General features: G+C 51.2%; 1 protein-coding gene across 4 annotated transcripts in view; it reads right to left on the reverse strand.

Annotated features, from left to right (window-relative positions):
• LRSAM1 (leucine rich repeat and sterile alpha motif containing 1) overlaps positions 1-16,226 on the reverse strand; it is a 28,459-nt gene that overhangs the window by 9,994 nt on the left and 2,239 nt on the right. For all 4 annotated transcript variants that reach the window (XR_010030371.1, XM_063174929.1, XM_063174930.1 and 1 more), the window contains exons 2-16: positions 14,185-14,355; positions 12,168-12,224; positions 10,621-10,665; positions 10,092-10,169; positions 9,441-9,509; positions 8,763-8,847; positions 7,449-7,570; positions 5,719-5,809; positions 4,061-4,191; positions 3,455-3,484; positions 2,744-2,866; positions 2,519-2,658; positions 1,941-1,985; positions 896-966; positions 45-144 (exon numbers count right to left, since the gene is read on the reverse strand). Coding sequence is in view for 3 of the 4 variants with exons in the window: in XM_063174930.1 (XP_063031000.1) it covers positions 45-144; positions 896-966; positions 1,941-1,985; positions 2,519-2,658; positions 2,744-2,866; positions 3,455-3,484; positions 4,061-4,191; positions 5,719-5,809; positions 7,449-7,570; positions 8,763-8,847; positions 9,441-9,509; positions 10,092-10,169; positions 10,621-10,665; positions 12,168-12,224; positions 14,185-14,355 (1,358 nt within the window). In the remaining variant the exon portion in view is untranslated. The remainder of the gene's footprint in view (positions 1-44; positions 145-895; positions 967-1,940; positions 1,986-2,518; positions 2,659-2,743; positions 2,867-3,454; positions 3,485-4,060; positions 4,192-5,718; positions 5,810-7,448; positions 7,571-8,762; positions 8,848-9,440; positions 9,510-10,091; positions 10,170-10,620; positions 10,666-12,167; positions 12,225-14,184; positions 14,356-16,226) is intronic.

Consider the following 16,226-nt stretch of genomic DNA (forward strand, 5'->3'; position numbering starts at 1 on the left):
GAAAGGGATTTCACAGCACCACCAGCCCCAGAGAGCCCCTGCACCTGGAGCAGGCCTGGCTGACGAGGTCCTGCCGGCGAGACTCCGAGGTCATTTGGAGGAGTTTGTTCTTGTAGGTCTCAGCCAGCATCTGCTGCATGGCAGCTGGGGACAGAGGGGACAGAGGGGCTGTCAGTGCCTGCCTGGCCTGGGTGTGCAGAGCAGGACTCACCCACCACTGCTGCTGCAGTCACTGCAACCAACAGTGGCTCCTTTCTCATTGCTCTTCCCACCTCTCTGATTCCAGAGCACACCCACCCACCTGTGGCTCTTCATTGGGAAAAGAGCTCAGCAAACTCCACCCTGCCTCTGCCTGCACCTCTGCAGTGCTAAGAGAAGCCCAGTCCCTGCCTACCAACCTTGAGATCCCAGAATCTGCTGGGAAGTAGGAAGGGACCCCAAGGATCCCCCAGCCCCTGTCCCTGCCCACCCCACCCTGGGCACCCCTGGCAGCGCTGCCCAAAGGCTCCTGGAGCTCTGGCAGCCTCGGGGCCGTGCCCATTCCCTGGGCAGCCTGGGCAGTGCCAGCACCCTCTGGGGGCAGAGCCTTGCCCTGAGCTCCAGCCTGAGCTGCCCTGGCCCAGCCCCAGCCGTGCCCTGGCTCCTGTCCCTGGCCCAGAGCAGGGGTTGGGCTCTGCCAGTCCTGGGGGCACTTGAGGCTGTTTCCTCTTCTCTTGCCCCTTGTTCCCCGGGAGCAGAGCTTGACCCCCATTTGGATTCACCCTTGTTTCATTCAGGGAGTTGTAGAGAGTGAGAAAGTCTCCCCAGAGCCTCTTCCTCTTGAGGCTGAGCCCCCTCAGCTGCTCCTGGTGCCCCAGCCCCTTCACCCCTCTCCCAAAGCCCTGGCTGGACTCACAGGCCACTTCCCTCCTGCGCAGCTGCTCCGTCTCCTCCTGGGTTATTGCCATCAGCTGCTCCATCCTGATTCTGCCAACAAACAACACTTCAGCCACTCCTGCAAAAGATCCCTTTTCCTTTACCCACCCAGCTCAGAGCCTCAAGGCTGGGCAGGTTCACCCTGCTCAGGAAAGTTGGGCTTATCAGAGACACCAAAGCTCAGTGATTTTTTGGTGAAGACCCTCTAAGTTTTATGGGAGACAACATTTGCTCAAAAGCACAGAGACAGTAGCTTTAGACAGGGAAATTGATTTTTCTGGAGACAGAACATCAACACAACGTGCACATGCTCTCCCCAAACAGTGCCAGGCCCTTCCCTGGCTCTCCTTTCTGCTGAGCTGGATGAGCCCTGCAGAGCTGGCCCAAGTGAGCAGTGCCACTGCAGGCAGCAGCCTGGCCTCCCTCCCCACCACCCCTGCCCTTGTTCCAGCACATTCCCCCCACCATTGACCAGGTCAGGAGCTGGTGTGGCTGGGGAACAGCCTGACAAACAACTGGATGATGTTCACCCAGTTTACTGGGCCACAGCCCAGCTGGCTGAAGGGAGGGGGCGGCTCACAGGCAGGGCAGAGCTGGGGACAGTCACTTTTGGTGCAGAGTTAGCTCACAGTGTTGGCTCAATGGCAGATTTGCTTCCCACCTGCTCCTCCCAGCCTGAACACATTGCTGGAACACACTCATACCTGCCTTGCTTGCCAGCAGATGGAGGATCTCTGCTGGTCTCTGATATTGGAATAGAGTTTTGTTCCCAAACTCATTATTTAGGACCATCCAGAGATGAAAAAGAGGTAAAATCACTCTGTGACTGGGTGTGCCAGACTGGGTAGGACCAGCCACTCTGAGTCCAGTGTTCTTGCCTCCAACAGTAACCAGAGCCAGCTGTAGGTGTGAGAGGAACCTCACCTGGCTTAGGGTGGATTCAGACTGTGACTCTGACAGGAAGCTCCCAGCTCTCTTCCCAGCTTCTAACCCCTTTTCCAGACAAGTTTGTTTCAGAGACTCACCTCTCATTCTCCAGGGACTTCAAAATGTCTGAACTTCGTTTTTGCCTTAAAAAAGATAAAACAAAAGGTTTTCATCAAGCTGAGTAGAACATCCTGAGTAGAACATTCTGCCCAGAGGGCAGAATCAGAGTCACAGAATCCTGACTCAGAAGGGACCCACAAGGATCATCCAACTCCAGGCCCTGCACAGGACAACCCCAACAATCCCCCCATGTGCCTGAGAGAAAACAACTTTGCTGTCATGCACAGCACAGCAGCTTTCAGCAGGCTGGGAACCTCCCATCAGCACCAGCTCACATGGACACCCAGCAGACACAGGCAGGGGCAACTTAACACTTCAAATTTGCACTTTCCATGAGGAATTCAAATTTCTTCCATAGCACTGAAAAATCCCAACATCACACATCTGTTAAACAGTTTTTATAAGCTGCAGATTCCATGTGCTTGAAATGGGTCTTTGGCAGTGCAGGAGCTAAGGCAGCTCCTCCAGACATCGATCCTGACCAGGTCCAAAACACTCAGAGATGAAATCAACTGCCCAAAACAACATGACAAAACAAAATCAGAGTAAGACCCACCTCTGGTTGTCCTCCAGCAGCTTCTGGATCCGGCTGGCAATGCCCTGCTCTGTGTCCTTCAGCTGCTGCAGCAGCTTCAGCCTCTCCTCCTCCAAACAGCGCTGGTGCCTCGACAGCCCCTGCTCCAGCCTCTGCTGCTCCTGCCCAGAGCAGGGAAACCAGGAGGAGGTGCTGGGCTTGGGGAAGGCACTGGGTGCCCTGGAAGGGCCTGCCCAGCACACCCACCTCTCTCACTGTCTGCAGGATCTCATCCTTGTGGCTGTTGAGCTGCTGCACCAGCAGGGCCTGCTCTCGCTGCCCCACGTTCAGGCGCCGCTCAAACTCCAGCTTCTCCTGAGTTTTTCTTTCCTGAGAGGAATCAGAAGAAAGATGAAGGACAGGAATCTCCTTCCCCAGCAAGAACATAACCAGGCAAAAAGGTAAAGCAAGGGATAGAAGCCCTTTGAAGAGGAGAAGGGAAGCTAAATGGCAAACAGGAGGCTTGTCTAGGGGAGGGGAATGTTCTCTCCTTAGGAACCCAAAAACTGGAAAGCAGAAGCTGCTGCTCCCTTCACAATGATCTCTAAACTGTTTCATGTCATGGAGCTGAATTCCCTGGGCATTGACTGATACCAAACCAGCCAATATAAACACGTGCAGGGAAGCCCAAAATGCAGGTTGGGCTCAGCTCCCCATGGCACAGGACCCCCCAGTCTGAAGGGAGCAGCCAGCTCTGAGCAACTCGAGCAAAAATCACTGGGGACTGTAAGGCAGGAGCTTCTGGCTATTTCAAAGTGAGCCATGCACAGGGGAAGAGACAGAGACCAGGGAAACAAAAAGAACAAACTAAAAGTGCAGCCAGGTGAGGGGAATGAGAAACAAAATAAAAGGATGGAAAACAAAAAGCAGAAGCAGACCCATGCTGCAGACAAAGCAGTTGCAGGAGTTGATCCTTACCTTCCTCTTCTCATAATCCAAGAATTTGTTCTGAAAAATAAGCAATACCAGCAGACATTTATTCCCAGAAGTACTTTTGTGTAGATATTATTATTCCACAGTACAGTCTCCCCATACTGAGTGAAGACATCAACCAAAGGCACAGCAACACAAACCCCAAGTCCAGTCCCTCAGGCTTCTCCAGGGGCAAAGGCAATGACTCTGCACTTGCCAAAGAGCACAGGAATTACCACAATTATTGGCCCAGCCTCCCCTTTCCCAGGTAGGGCTGAACATGTCTAGCACTTGGCTGGGAAGCACAAGGTTCTGCAGTTTGCTGTCCCCCCAAAAACACACTGCATACTCTATGTCCCCCTGTCACCCCTGTCCCTTGGCTCCATCACTGCTTTCAAGGATGGGGACAGTTCCTTGGGAGGCGTCTTCAGGAGTAAGTGTGGTGACACCAGCCCAGCTGAGGAAGGATGAGCCACCCTTGCTACTCCCTCAATCCCAAAAGACACAACCCATGGAGGAGAAGGTGATGAGGGATGATGAGCCAAGTGCTGTGAGAAGCTTTGGCAGAGCACAGAGACAAATCCCAAACCCTCTGGTACAGGAGAGCCTCACCTGCCACTCACTCTCCTCCTCCAGGTACTTCTCCACTGTGCTGTCCACCCCATCCACTGAAGTTCCTCCTCCATCGCTCTCCAGCGTGGGGGGCAGGTGCTGTGAGGGAGGGGAGTATGCAATTCCACACTCTGCAAGGCACCAGACACAAAATAACATTTGAGGCTTGTTGTGGTGTGCTGTAATGTCCCATTTTGGCCTTCCAGGTCATTCCCCCAGGTGTGCCTATGCCTCTCTCCCTTCCCCCTTGCCCCCATGCTGAGTGAGTCCTGTCAATCAGGCTGAACATTCCAGCAAGGCGTCTTCGTGTGCTTGGTCAAGTTCAAAGGATGCCCCTATGCCCAGGGGTCATTGGCCTGTCTGGGTGTCATCTTCCCCTGAGACCCTGCCCCTCTCACCTGGTTGGTGCTCACCTGTCCCTCCCCTCCCCCTGTCCCTGAGCTTAAAAAGGTGATCAGACCATGCGGCCGAGGTTCTGTTGGAGCAGTTGCTCACGTTCAGACCTCTGTAACCATGGAATAAACCTCTGGACATTAAACCCTCCAGCAGAATCCTCTCCTTTTTCTCTTCACCATCGCCTGAAGCCATTCCTCCTGAGGTAAACGGGGTTCCTAACAAGCCTGGACTTGTTCAGTGCCCAGCTGCAATCTCCAGCAAGCCAAGGTATCTCTGGGGTGACACACCGCAGTTGCTGCCTTTGGCCCGGCAGCGAGGGTCAGACTGGCCCAGGCACAATCTAACTGGGAATATTGGGAGCCTTTTTCCAATAGAGGCTCAAAGACCACCTTGGCACCATGGCTGTGAGCTGGCTGCTGTGTGGGGCTGCTTCCAGCTGTGCCCACACATCAGGGAGTGCCTGGCAGAGCTCCTCCAGCTTGGGCTCATTTTGCCTTTAATGATGGCAAAAAAATGATGGAGCTGTGGGGCCACTTCATTCCCACCAGGATTCAGCTCAGGCAGGATGGACAGGGAGCTCTGGGGGGAGCTGGGGCCACTCCATCCCCACCAGGACAAGCATCTGCTCAGACAGAAACACACTCTGCACACAGGTGCAGCTTGGTGACTTCTGCAGGGCTGAAGACCAAAATAAGTTCTGACTGTCCTGTTTTTTCAGGGAATATCCCAATGGCTGGCAAGGCTTTTCCCCTGCATAAAACCTTCACCAAAACTCCCTGTCTGTATTAAACACAGTGACTGCAAACTCCCAGTATATTATCTATGAGTTTGAGTTCTCCATCTGTTTTCACCTCTCTCCAAACAACCTGCAGGGCCCAGGTCCTTCCTCAGACAAAATGAGAGCAGCGGGGACTTTGAGTGACTCCTGAGTGTCTCTCCTTGTCCCGAGGCAGTGACAGCTGACAATGGCCAATCCTCCCACAGCAGAAAACCCAAATAACCACGGGAGGTGCACTGACCTCTTATGGCCACTGGGACAGCCTGAGCCAGCCACTGTGATTGTTAACAAACCACTCTGCAGGCCAGTGTGGCAGGGCTCAGGGAAGGACTCAGGGCTCAGGGAAGGATTCTGTTGTGCTGTTTGCCATCACAGACAGGTAACCAGATGTGCAGGGCATCACCAACCACCCCAAGCAGGCTCACACCATGTCTGTCCCCCAGAAATGCCATCTCTGGGCACAGCCCAGCTGCTCCTGGCTTACCTGTGCAGAGGAACTGCTGGATGGCCTCTGTGCCTGCACTGCAGATCTCAGGGGGTGGGTAGGTCATGGCAGAGGCATCCAGGGTCAGAGTCTCCAAAACAGAACACACAGAGCTCCAGGTTATTCTGAGTCCAGACAGAGGCCAGCTGCAGTTCTCCTTGCAGGTCCCCAAAATCTTACTTCATGTTACCCTAAATCCTAACATAAATGTGAGGCTGTATTGAATCCTGTGGCAGTACCAGTCTCTGGTTTTTCTGGCTCTGGATTGAAGGCACTTGAGACAGGAATTCATGTTGGGACTCAAGTGTTTATTATTTCTGATCAGTTAAACTGTCTCACTGCTGTGAGTTGGGCAGCTTTTCATTAGAAGGCACAAAATGGCCAACAATCTCTGGTTACAAGGTATTTTAAGACTAAACTACTCAATTAAGAGCTGACACCTGGATTATTTCCCCTTTTAACCCAATAACTGATCCCAAAGAGCCCCCAATGCAGACTTTCCTGCCCAATTACAAAATGCCACCCAAACCCATGGAGAAGGAGGAAGAAGAAGTAAGAAGGAGAAACCAAGGATGACACCCTGTGCCCTCCATCTTGCTCCCATCCACAACATACCAAAAATAAAAAAATCCAAATTTCTCACCAAGTGATACACCTACACTGCTCTATATAATCTATTTCACACTTTTGTGGGTTCCAGTCTATCTTGAAGTCTAGGAAACTTTCTCCATGAATGAGGGTCAAGGTCAGTGCTCCCCTGGGGGTCAGGGCACCCCAGAACAGACAGAGAAATATTCCCTGTGCTCTGGGTTCCCACAGAATCCCTGCTGGGTGTCTGGCACCTTTCAGAGGTGACTCCACTGCCCCTTATTTGGAAGTTTCTGAGCTGGCCATCCACTGAACATTCCCCTCATGCAGGCACTGGCATTTCATTTAGGTACCAGAGGTCAGAGCACTTCTCAGCTCAGACATTCCCTATCCATGTCAGGAGTTCAGCATGGAAATGGGGTGATACCAGGGCATGGAGAGGAGTCCCATAAAGAAAGAGGGGAAGAGCCACTTCTTTTGTCCTGCTTTGGCCACCAAAGGACCCAATGGTGCCTTGTGCAGGGAAGGGCACAGCAGGAAAGGAACCACTTTATCAAGCACAGGGGGCAAATCTGCACAGATGCCTCAACTCAGGCTGTGCTCATGAGAAGTGAAGCAAAATGTTGTGTGAGACAGGAGAGCATTTATTCACACCTTCCTGCTGGTGTCTGAGGCAGCCCTGCTGCCTCACACTTGCAGCATTTAGCACTGACAGGTTTGGCAGCCAGAAGGAACAGATCCATGAAAATCCTGCTGCTTTTCCCATTCTGAATGTGCACTTCAGAGAGCCATAAACATATCAAAGCTGATAACAAGTTGGAGATCTGCCAGGGTGACAGAAGCACGATTTGTGCTCTTAAAGACAGCCCTGGCAGGTAAAATCTAGGGGTTCACTCTCTGGGGATCGCTTTGGTCATGATTAAATGACAAAATGATCAGATAAAATGGTAAAAATGATCAGAAAAGACCAGAGCAGATACATAAAAGCAATTTTGGACGGTGTGAACAGCCCTGTTACAATCCTGCCCAGACCCTAAACATTCCCCTCGTGGGCTGGATTAATTCCCAGCTGAGGGAAGCAGGGTGGGAAGGGAAGCAGGGTGGGAAGGGAAGCAGGGTGGGAAGGGCTGGCCCCAGGGTACCTGCAGGCTGCGGGCGTGGGCCAGCCCCCGGGGCAGCTCCTGCAGCTCGTTCCCGCTGACATCCAGAGCCCGCAGGCTCCGCAGGCCGCTCACGCTCCCGGGCAGCGCCCTCAGCTGGTTCCCTGCAGGGACAGAAAGGCAGCTGGAACCATGGAACCACAGGATTCACAGAATCGCAGAATCCACACCATTCACAGAATTCACAGAATCACTGGGTTGGAAGAGACCTTCAAGACCATCGAGTCCAACCCAGCCCCAACCCCTCAACTCAACCCTGGCACCCAGTGCCACATCCAGGCTTTGTTAAACACACCCAGGGATGGGGACACCACCTCCCTGGGCAGCCATTCCACAACTTTATCACTCTTTCTGTGAAAAATTCTTCCTGATATCCAACCTGAATTTCCCTTGGCACAGCTTGAGGCTGTGTGCTCTGGCTGTGTCAGTGCTGCTGCAGACAGAGCCCAGCCCCAGCTGAGCACAGGCACCTTTCAGGAGCTGTGCAGTGATGGGGGCAGCCCTGAGTCTCCTTTTCCAGCCTTCCCAAACCAGGGGCCAAGCTCATCTGTTGCAGCACCAATCCATAACCACACACATGAGGCTGTGCCAGGTCACACAGGGACTCAAAGGATGGCACTGCCCACCAAGGGCAATTTGGGATCCAGATCTCCTCCTCAGCTGAGGTCACTGCTGCAGGCTGGATCTGTGCTCTTTATCAGGTGAATATTTGTAACATGGGATGTTCTTCCCTTGGCTTAAGCCCCAGGGATGGGAGGAAGGGGACTGAGTGTGAGATTGCACACCTCAGGCTCAGAGCCCAGGTGCTGCAGACAGACAGACAGACAGGCAATGATCTGAGCTGCCCTTCCAAGCTCCTCACCCTCCACTGCCTTCCCTGTTTCAGCAACAGCTCCACATAACTAAATCTCCTTTTTCTCCCTGATTTATGGCACTGCATAGCTGGAGAATGTCCAGGAGTCTGGAAAAGAGGTGTGACTTTTGTGCCTGGGCTGTGCAAACCTATGGAGACACACAGGAGCCAGCTCTGGGGCTTGGGGGACCCAACTGTAATCCAGTTTACCTGGCTGAGTGCTATGCTTGCTTTACTGGAGGGCCTGAGGCTGACACATTTTCTGCTTAGATCATTTCTCCTGCCTTGCCAACTATTTGAATTCAAACCTTCCTTGTGCTCCTTCTCAGCACTCTGAGTGTAAACCATGTGCTGTTTGCCTTGATTGAAAGGAATAATTGCTAATGCAGCTCACCATGACCAGATAACAAATGTGCTTTGTCCAGAGCAATCCCATTCCATACCTTTCACATTGAGGACCTGGAGCTGTGCAAGGTCTCCTATAGATTGTGGAAGGCTTTTTAAAAGATTCCTTTCAAGGTTTAGGACCTAAGGTATTAACAGAAGAGATATTCAAAATATTCATCCAAGTCTCATGTCTTCTACACATCTGTGCTGCTGGGACTTTCAGACAACTTGAAATTGGTTGTAGATAGCACTTTCAGGGTTAAAAAAAATGTATTTTCCATATAAATAAATATGGATATCCCATGGATAAGTATGGATATCCCATGGATAAAGGGCATGCCAAGTTACCAGGGGCAGTGAGAAACTCTGCTCACCACCAACATCTGGTGCAGGATCCAGATGCAGGAACTGGGAATTGGAGTGTCCAGGGCAGCCCTCCCCAATTCCAGCTCTCACCTAAAGCTCTCCCTGAGCAGAGAGACCCTGAGTGTGCCCTCAGACACTGCTCTGGGTTCTCAACATAACCACCCCAAGGAGAACAGCAAAACCTGAATGTCTGGGGAGATCAGCAGGACTCTTCTTGCTCAGAGCATCTGCCTGGCCATGGGAGCCACCTGGGCTGCACCAAGCTGGAGAACACAACCAAGCCTGGCTTCTCCTGCTCTTCTCCTGCTCCTTTCTCCCTTTTTCCATGCCCTGTACAGACACCTGGGATGCAGCCTCAAATCTTTTACCTGAAGAGCTGTCAGCTGACCAATATCAGCAGGAAGTGATGCCAGCTGGTTGTCATGCAGATCCAGAACCTGGAAAAGCAGATGATGTCACCAAACAGGGTTGGGAACCAAAGTCATGAATTATCTCACAATGAAAATTACTTTGCTTCCAATGGGGACTTTGAAAAGCAGCTCAAGTTTTGCAGGGGACATGGATACTTCATTCTTGGAGGTCTTTTGGAAATTCAGGCATCAGTAACAAACAAGGGACAAGGGAGAGCAGTGACACTGAGGGAGCTGTCCCACAGAACTGGAGGAGCCACCTGGATAAATCATCCCCTTGGGACCAGGCTGGCAGCAGGAATTTTTGCAGGATCAATGAGCTGAACTGCTGCAACAGCAGTGCAGGGAGAGGGTGGGACAAGACCTGGAGCCCTCCCTCCCTCCTGAGGGGGAAACTGTGGGATTCTGAAGGGGATAAATGAGTTGTGGGACTGATGGTGATGTGCCACAAACCCCTCAGTGAGTGCTGTCTGCCAGCCTGGAGCTGAACCCAGAAAAGGTAGGAGTCAGCCTGGTACTGATCCCTGAGCCAGCCAGAAGGGATTTACTTGGGCTGGTGTGCTTTAGTGCAGCTCAAATCAAGGAAAATAGGAAAAGAATCACAATTACCTTCACAGTTATAAGACTCAGGAGGCTGCAGGACTTTGGAACTAAGGATGTCAGATTATTGGTATGAATAATCAGCACCTGGGAAGGAAAAACCTCATTGTCACATAAACATGAGACACCAGAACAAGCAATTTTGTTGGGATTGAACTGGGGAGGCTGTACAAGAACTCAGTTTCATATAAAACATTGCAGTAGGAAATGGATTGTCAGAGAAGGTCAAACATTTCACATGAGATCTAAACCAGAGCCCAGTTCCTCACATGAGAAATCTCCTTAGATGGGCTAAGACAGGAATAACCACTTGCTCTTTCCTGGCAGAAATTAACTGTAAAAAACACAAACAGGATTGATCTGACTCAAACTGCTCTCTATTGTAATTTCACACAGGTGGACAAATTCCTGACAAGAAAATTCCTTCTGGGCCACCATAAAACAACCCCACACAGTCATATCAAACATGACAACAATAGTTAGGCATATTAATAGAATTATTTAATAATTATTTAATTATTTCTGATTAAAACATTACCTTTTTTTGCAAGACCTTGCAAGTTGCAAAAGCCCCATAAGGAACCTAAAAACAATAAAAAATAGTCATGTCAGACTTCTCTTTTAAGCAGTTCTACATTGTCCACCTGTAAGGTGTGAACAGCTTGACTGGAAATTAAAAGTGATGCCTAAAATCACTGCCCTGTGATTTGGGCCCAGTATTTCCCAGGGAGTTTCCATTTAAACAGCTCCCAGTGGCTCTCCAAGACACAGCAGTGGCACAGAACAGGCTGAGGCTCAGGCAGGAGTTCAGGCTTTGTGTGATTTAATATTCATTGTGCAGATGAGTCAGGCAAAGGTTCAGCTTTCTCATCACAGAAATGCATTCTGTGCTTTGGCAACCTCACAACCACTCTGCAGTGTGCTGAGAGAGAGAGGGGAGCACCAGGCAGGACAGGGTGACCCTGGTGTGCCAGGACAGGGACAGCAGACCAAGGAGGTGCCAGTTCAGCCCCTGGCAGGCACAGCTGGGCACTGTGACCTTCCCTGCAGCACAGAACCAGCAGCAGGCAGAACCCTGTCCATGGTTAATTGTAAAACCAAAGTGATGTCTCATTCCATTTATTGAAACAACAATGAAAATGAACAGCAAGACAGTTTAACCAGATTAGCTGTGGCCCTGAGTGGGGCTGGATGGGTGGATCCTCTGTCTGCCACCCCCAGGCTGTCCCACACACCTGCAAACCCACACAGAGCTGCTGGTGGCTCCTGAGCTTGGAACAAAACATCCCAAAGGCTCAGCAAAGCCATCTCACACTGCACAGCAGGCAGCTCTCCTCTCCAGGATGGTGTCACATCCCCACACTTTGCTTGGCAAGGGCATCCTGTGTTCAGGATCAACATTTTGGAAGCATGAGACAAGGAATAAAAATGAAAAGCGAGATAGAAATGAGTTTCTGCCTGAGGAAAAGCTGTGCCTGGCACTCTGTCACTGCCTGCCCACACACCAGAAAATTGTTTCTCATTTAGTTGATTACAATAAAAGAAGCCAAGCTGGGGTGAGACTTCCATCCTTAAATCCTTACCCAGCAACTTGGAAGCAGGATTGGGATTTTCACTTACACAGGAAAACAACCATGGGTGGCAGAATGTGTAGCTCTAAGATCAGAAATACTCAACCTCTGGCAAACCAATTCCCTCAGGAGCAGCAAAATTAAGCCATGAGGTCCCAAACTAGGGTCAAACAAGGTGGAGGGTATGAGACCACTCTGCCCTTCTAAAGGATTCCCAGGAAATGGTGTTGAAGCATGAGACAGAACAGGCAAATTCCCACCAAAACAAAACAAAACCACCAAACCAACCCAGAACAAACAAAAAAACCAAAACCAAACCAAAACAAAACAAAACAAAACAAATAAAAAAAACAAACAAACAAAAAAAAAAAAAAAAAAAAACAGGAAAGAAGTCCTCCAGAACTCAGGAGATAAAGGAAAAGGTGGACCAGCAACAATTTCTGTCTCAAGGCTCAGAGGCATGAGAGTAAGTCTGACAGTTGTGAGTGAAGGCTGGAAGGTGTAGAGGCCATACCTCTGAGAGCTCACATCTGGATATGTCAAGGGTGTCATCAGCACCAGCTTCTTTTGCCTGGAGAGGGAACAAACACATCCAGAGAGTCAGACCATGCACAAATCCAGCACCTCTTGCCCAGAGAGTTTGTGGGTTCCCATCCCTGGCAGTGCCCAAGGCCAGGCTGGACAGGGCTGGGAGCAGCCTGGGACAGTGGGAGGTGTCCCTGCCATGGCAGGGGTGGCACTGGATGGGCTTTAAGGTCTCTTCCATCCAAACCAGTCTCTGTTTCTGTGGTTCTGTTCCAAAGTATTTTCCATGTTCAAATCAAGTCCATGCAATGCAGCTGCTAACAGCAATGGACCTGGGCAGACACCACTCACCCATGTCCCCAAAGCCACATCTACACATCTCTGGGTCACTGCCAGGCATGGTGACCCCACCACTGTCCTGGGCAGTCTGTTGCAATGTCTGAAAATGCTTTATTCAGGAAAAAAATGTCCCAATATCCACCCAGAGCCTCCCCTGGCCCAGCCTGAGCCATTTCCTCTGCTCCTGTCCCTGTTCCCTGGAGCACAGCCCAACCCCCCCGGCTGTCCCCTCCTGTCAGGAGCTGTGCAGAGCCACAAGGGCCCCCCTGAGCCTCCTTTGCTCCAGGCTGAGCCCCTGCCCAGCTCCCTCAGCCTCTCCTCATCCCTTCCCCAGGAGATTCCCTGGGCCAGAGCACCCTGGTGAAATCCTACTGCAAGAAAACAAACAGCAACATCCAATGAGTTAATCCTCAGAGTGACAGAAGATCAGAATAATGGGAAGCAAAAGAGAGGCACAAGGCAAGGCAGATGTGATGGGAAGTCAGAGGTTCCCTTTAATGAAAAGCAAACTGGGAGATCTGTGAGGGCAAAGGGGCATGGAGGAGAAAGGGGAGCTGGGGTCCCACCTGCAGGCTGGCAGGAGATGGGGTGGGGTGGGGGATACTCCACAGAGAGGGGTGGAAGGGGCACCAAGGGGATGTGAGGGCAGGAGGGCAAAGGCAGAAATTCCCTGAGGTGCATTAGGAAGAAAACCTGCTACCTTAGTGGGATCAGGAACACAATTACTGCTCATGGAACATGGTCACTGGTCATGCAGGGATGCACCAAATCACACAGAGCCAGGATCAGGCATGGAGAACAGAAATGACCCTGGCAGGCACATCTGGTAGCCAAGGACCAGGCACAGAGGACAGAAATGACCCTTGTCACAGACATCTTTTATGAAATATCCTTTCCTTTGGATTTTTCCTCCTGAGAAGCTGAAAGGCCTCAGGAACAAAATGTAAACATTCATTATCTGCTGCTGTGGAATGCAACAGGTGCATCTGGGATTGGTCTCATGTGGTTGTTTTTAATTAATGGCCAATCACAGTCAGCTGGCTTGGGCAGAGAGTCTGACACAGCTGCCTTTGTTATCATTCCTTCCTATTCTATCCTTAGCCAGCCTTCTGATGAAATCCTTTCTTCTATTCTTTTAGTATAGTTTTAATATAATATATATCATAAAATAATAAATCAAGCCTTCTGAAACATGGAGTCAGATCCTCATCTCTTCCCTCATCCAAGAACCCCTGTGAACACCATCACAGACCCTGGCAGTGCTGAGCAGGCACAGAGGACAGAAATGACCCTGGCAGTGCCTACCAGGCACATTTGGCACCCAAGGACGAGGCACAGAGGACAGAAATGACCCTGGCAGTGCCTACCAGACACATTTGGCACCCAAGGACCAGACTTTCAGGACAGAAATGACCCTGGCGGTGCTTACCAGGCACAGAGGACACAAATGACCCTGGCAGTGCTGAGCAGGCACAGGGGACAGAAATGACCCTGGCAGTGCTTACCAGGCACATTTGGCACCCAAGGACGAGGCACAGGGGACAGAAATGACCCTGGCAATGCTGAGCAAGCACAGAGGACACAAATGACCCCAGCAGTGCTTACCAGGCACATTTGGCACCCAAGGACCAGGCACAGGGGACAGAAATGACCCTGGCAGTGCTTACCAGGCACATTTGGTACTCGAGGCGTTTCCGAGCATCTTCGCTGGGTTTCTTCTTCCTGGAGAACAGAGGCATCTTCAGCCCTGCCCAGGGGCACATGTGGTCACTGCAGAGAAAGGCTGAGGGATCCTGGGCTCTGTGCTTGCTGGGGAGCCTGGGCTGCACAACTGGGACCTAATGAGTTGGGGGGAAAATTAAAAAGAAAACAATTGTGTCAGTGAAGGTCTTTGTTTAGCTGGACAGGCAGTTCCAGCACAGGGAAGTACAAACATGAGGCACTCAAGCCCTGCTGAGGTCTGAGAGGGGTTGGTTGTCTGGGTCAGCCCTGGGATAGGCACAGAAAGGTTGCTGAGGGATCAGAGAAATGTAGGGTCCACTCCAGGAATTAAAAATTAAAAAGCTGTATCAAGAAATCAAGTACCAGGGATGAAACCCAAATTATTTCAACTCAAAGTCAATTCTGGCACAAAGGACTGAGAGCAAGGATTCCAGGGAAGAGAAGTTGAACCTGAGAGAGGAAAGGTGCAGGAAGATGCCAAAAGGTGGAATCAGGGGTGCAGGTGGCTGAGGGGCACAGACACCAGGCAGCTCTGGGACAGGCTCTGACCCAGCAGTGGGGAAAAGGAGCTGCTGGCAGAGTTTGAGGGAAAGGCAGAAAGCTGTGGCTGCACAGGGAATGGGGAGAGCAGCTGGGAAGGAGGTGGCACCAGTGGAGATGAAGGAAAGAGATGGGGCAATGAAATCAAGGAGAAAAGGAGTTTTATTTTCTATTTATTGTGGCTGCACAGGACCAGGGGGCACAAATGGGCAAAGCACAAAGAGCCTGAGCTGGGGCTGCAGCTGAAAGGGGCTCCCAGAGGGACCTGGCAGGGGGCTAAGGCTGGGAGCGAGCCCTGAACACCTTAAACACTTTCAGTGACTTTTTAAACACTAAAAATTCCTAAACAATTAAAACCCAGCACAGAAGAGGCACTGCTTCACCAGTGGGGCACAGCTGCTCAGCTCAGGGCTCAGTGGAGTCAGTGCTGCACACCAAGTGCTGATCTCTGCCAGCTCTGGGTCTGCCAGCTGCCCCCAAGGGCTCCTGGGGAGCAGCTCCTCACAGCACCCAGCCAGGGAGGTGCCCTGAGCAGGGAGAGCTCTGCCAAAACCTCTGTCAAATCTTTACAGAGATAAATCCTCGCTGTAAAAGTAAAATAATTCTGTGTAATTTATCCCTCTTCCTTTCAGTGCAGGAGCAAGGAGGCAGAGACACCCCGAGTCACTGTCCTGCTGCCACAGCAAACTCATTTCCAGCAGTTCTGTGGCTCCTTCCCTGCCACCCCAATTTCTGCCTCTCTAACCAGCTCAGATGACTGAAATGCTGCTCAGAGCCAGCTCCCAGGAGAACTCAGAGCACTGAGCAGGAAGGGAAGCTGGCTGGCAGGGAAATGCAGGGCAGAGCCAAGGGCAAGACATAAGAGGCACAAACAAAATGATTTCAAGATGAGAAAGCAGAAGGCAAAGGTGCCTGCAACAGGATATCCTTGAATTGGTGACCATGTTCAATCCTGCTGAGCATTTCTGCATGTCCCTGTCCCACCTCACCCTTCCCCATTCCAGCCAGACCTCACTGGTCATGGGGACAGTGGGAAATCTTCAGTTTTCACCCAAGAAAATGGATCAAGGCATGAAGGGCAGACAGGGAACAGGAAAAGAATCATAGCAGGGCTCACAAGATGAAGGATCAGAGATTTGTTACATAGATTGAACAGCTCTCAAAAGTGGAAATTTGCTTTAGTGAAGACACAGGAGTGAAAAAAGCCCTGGGCATGTGACCATTTAATGATGTGATTTTTATTTATTAAATTACTGAAAGAACTGCCTGTAAGTGCCCAGGCCAGCACCCACCCTGCAAGCACTGAGCACCCAGAGACACCAAACCCTGATCCCTGCAAGCACTGAGCACCCAGGGACACCAAACCCTGATCCCTGCAGGCACTGAGCACCCACAGACACCAAACCCTGATCCCTGCAAGCACTGAGCACCCAGACACACCAAACCC

This window comes from Melospiza melodia, chromosome 22 (genome assembly GCF_035770615.1).
Source record: "Melospiza melodia melodia isolate bMelMel2 chromosome 22, bMelMel2.pri, whole genome shotgun sequence".
NCBI lineage: Eukaryota > Metazoa > Chordata > Aves > Passeriformes > Passerellidae > Melospiza > Melospiza melodia.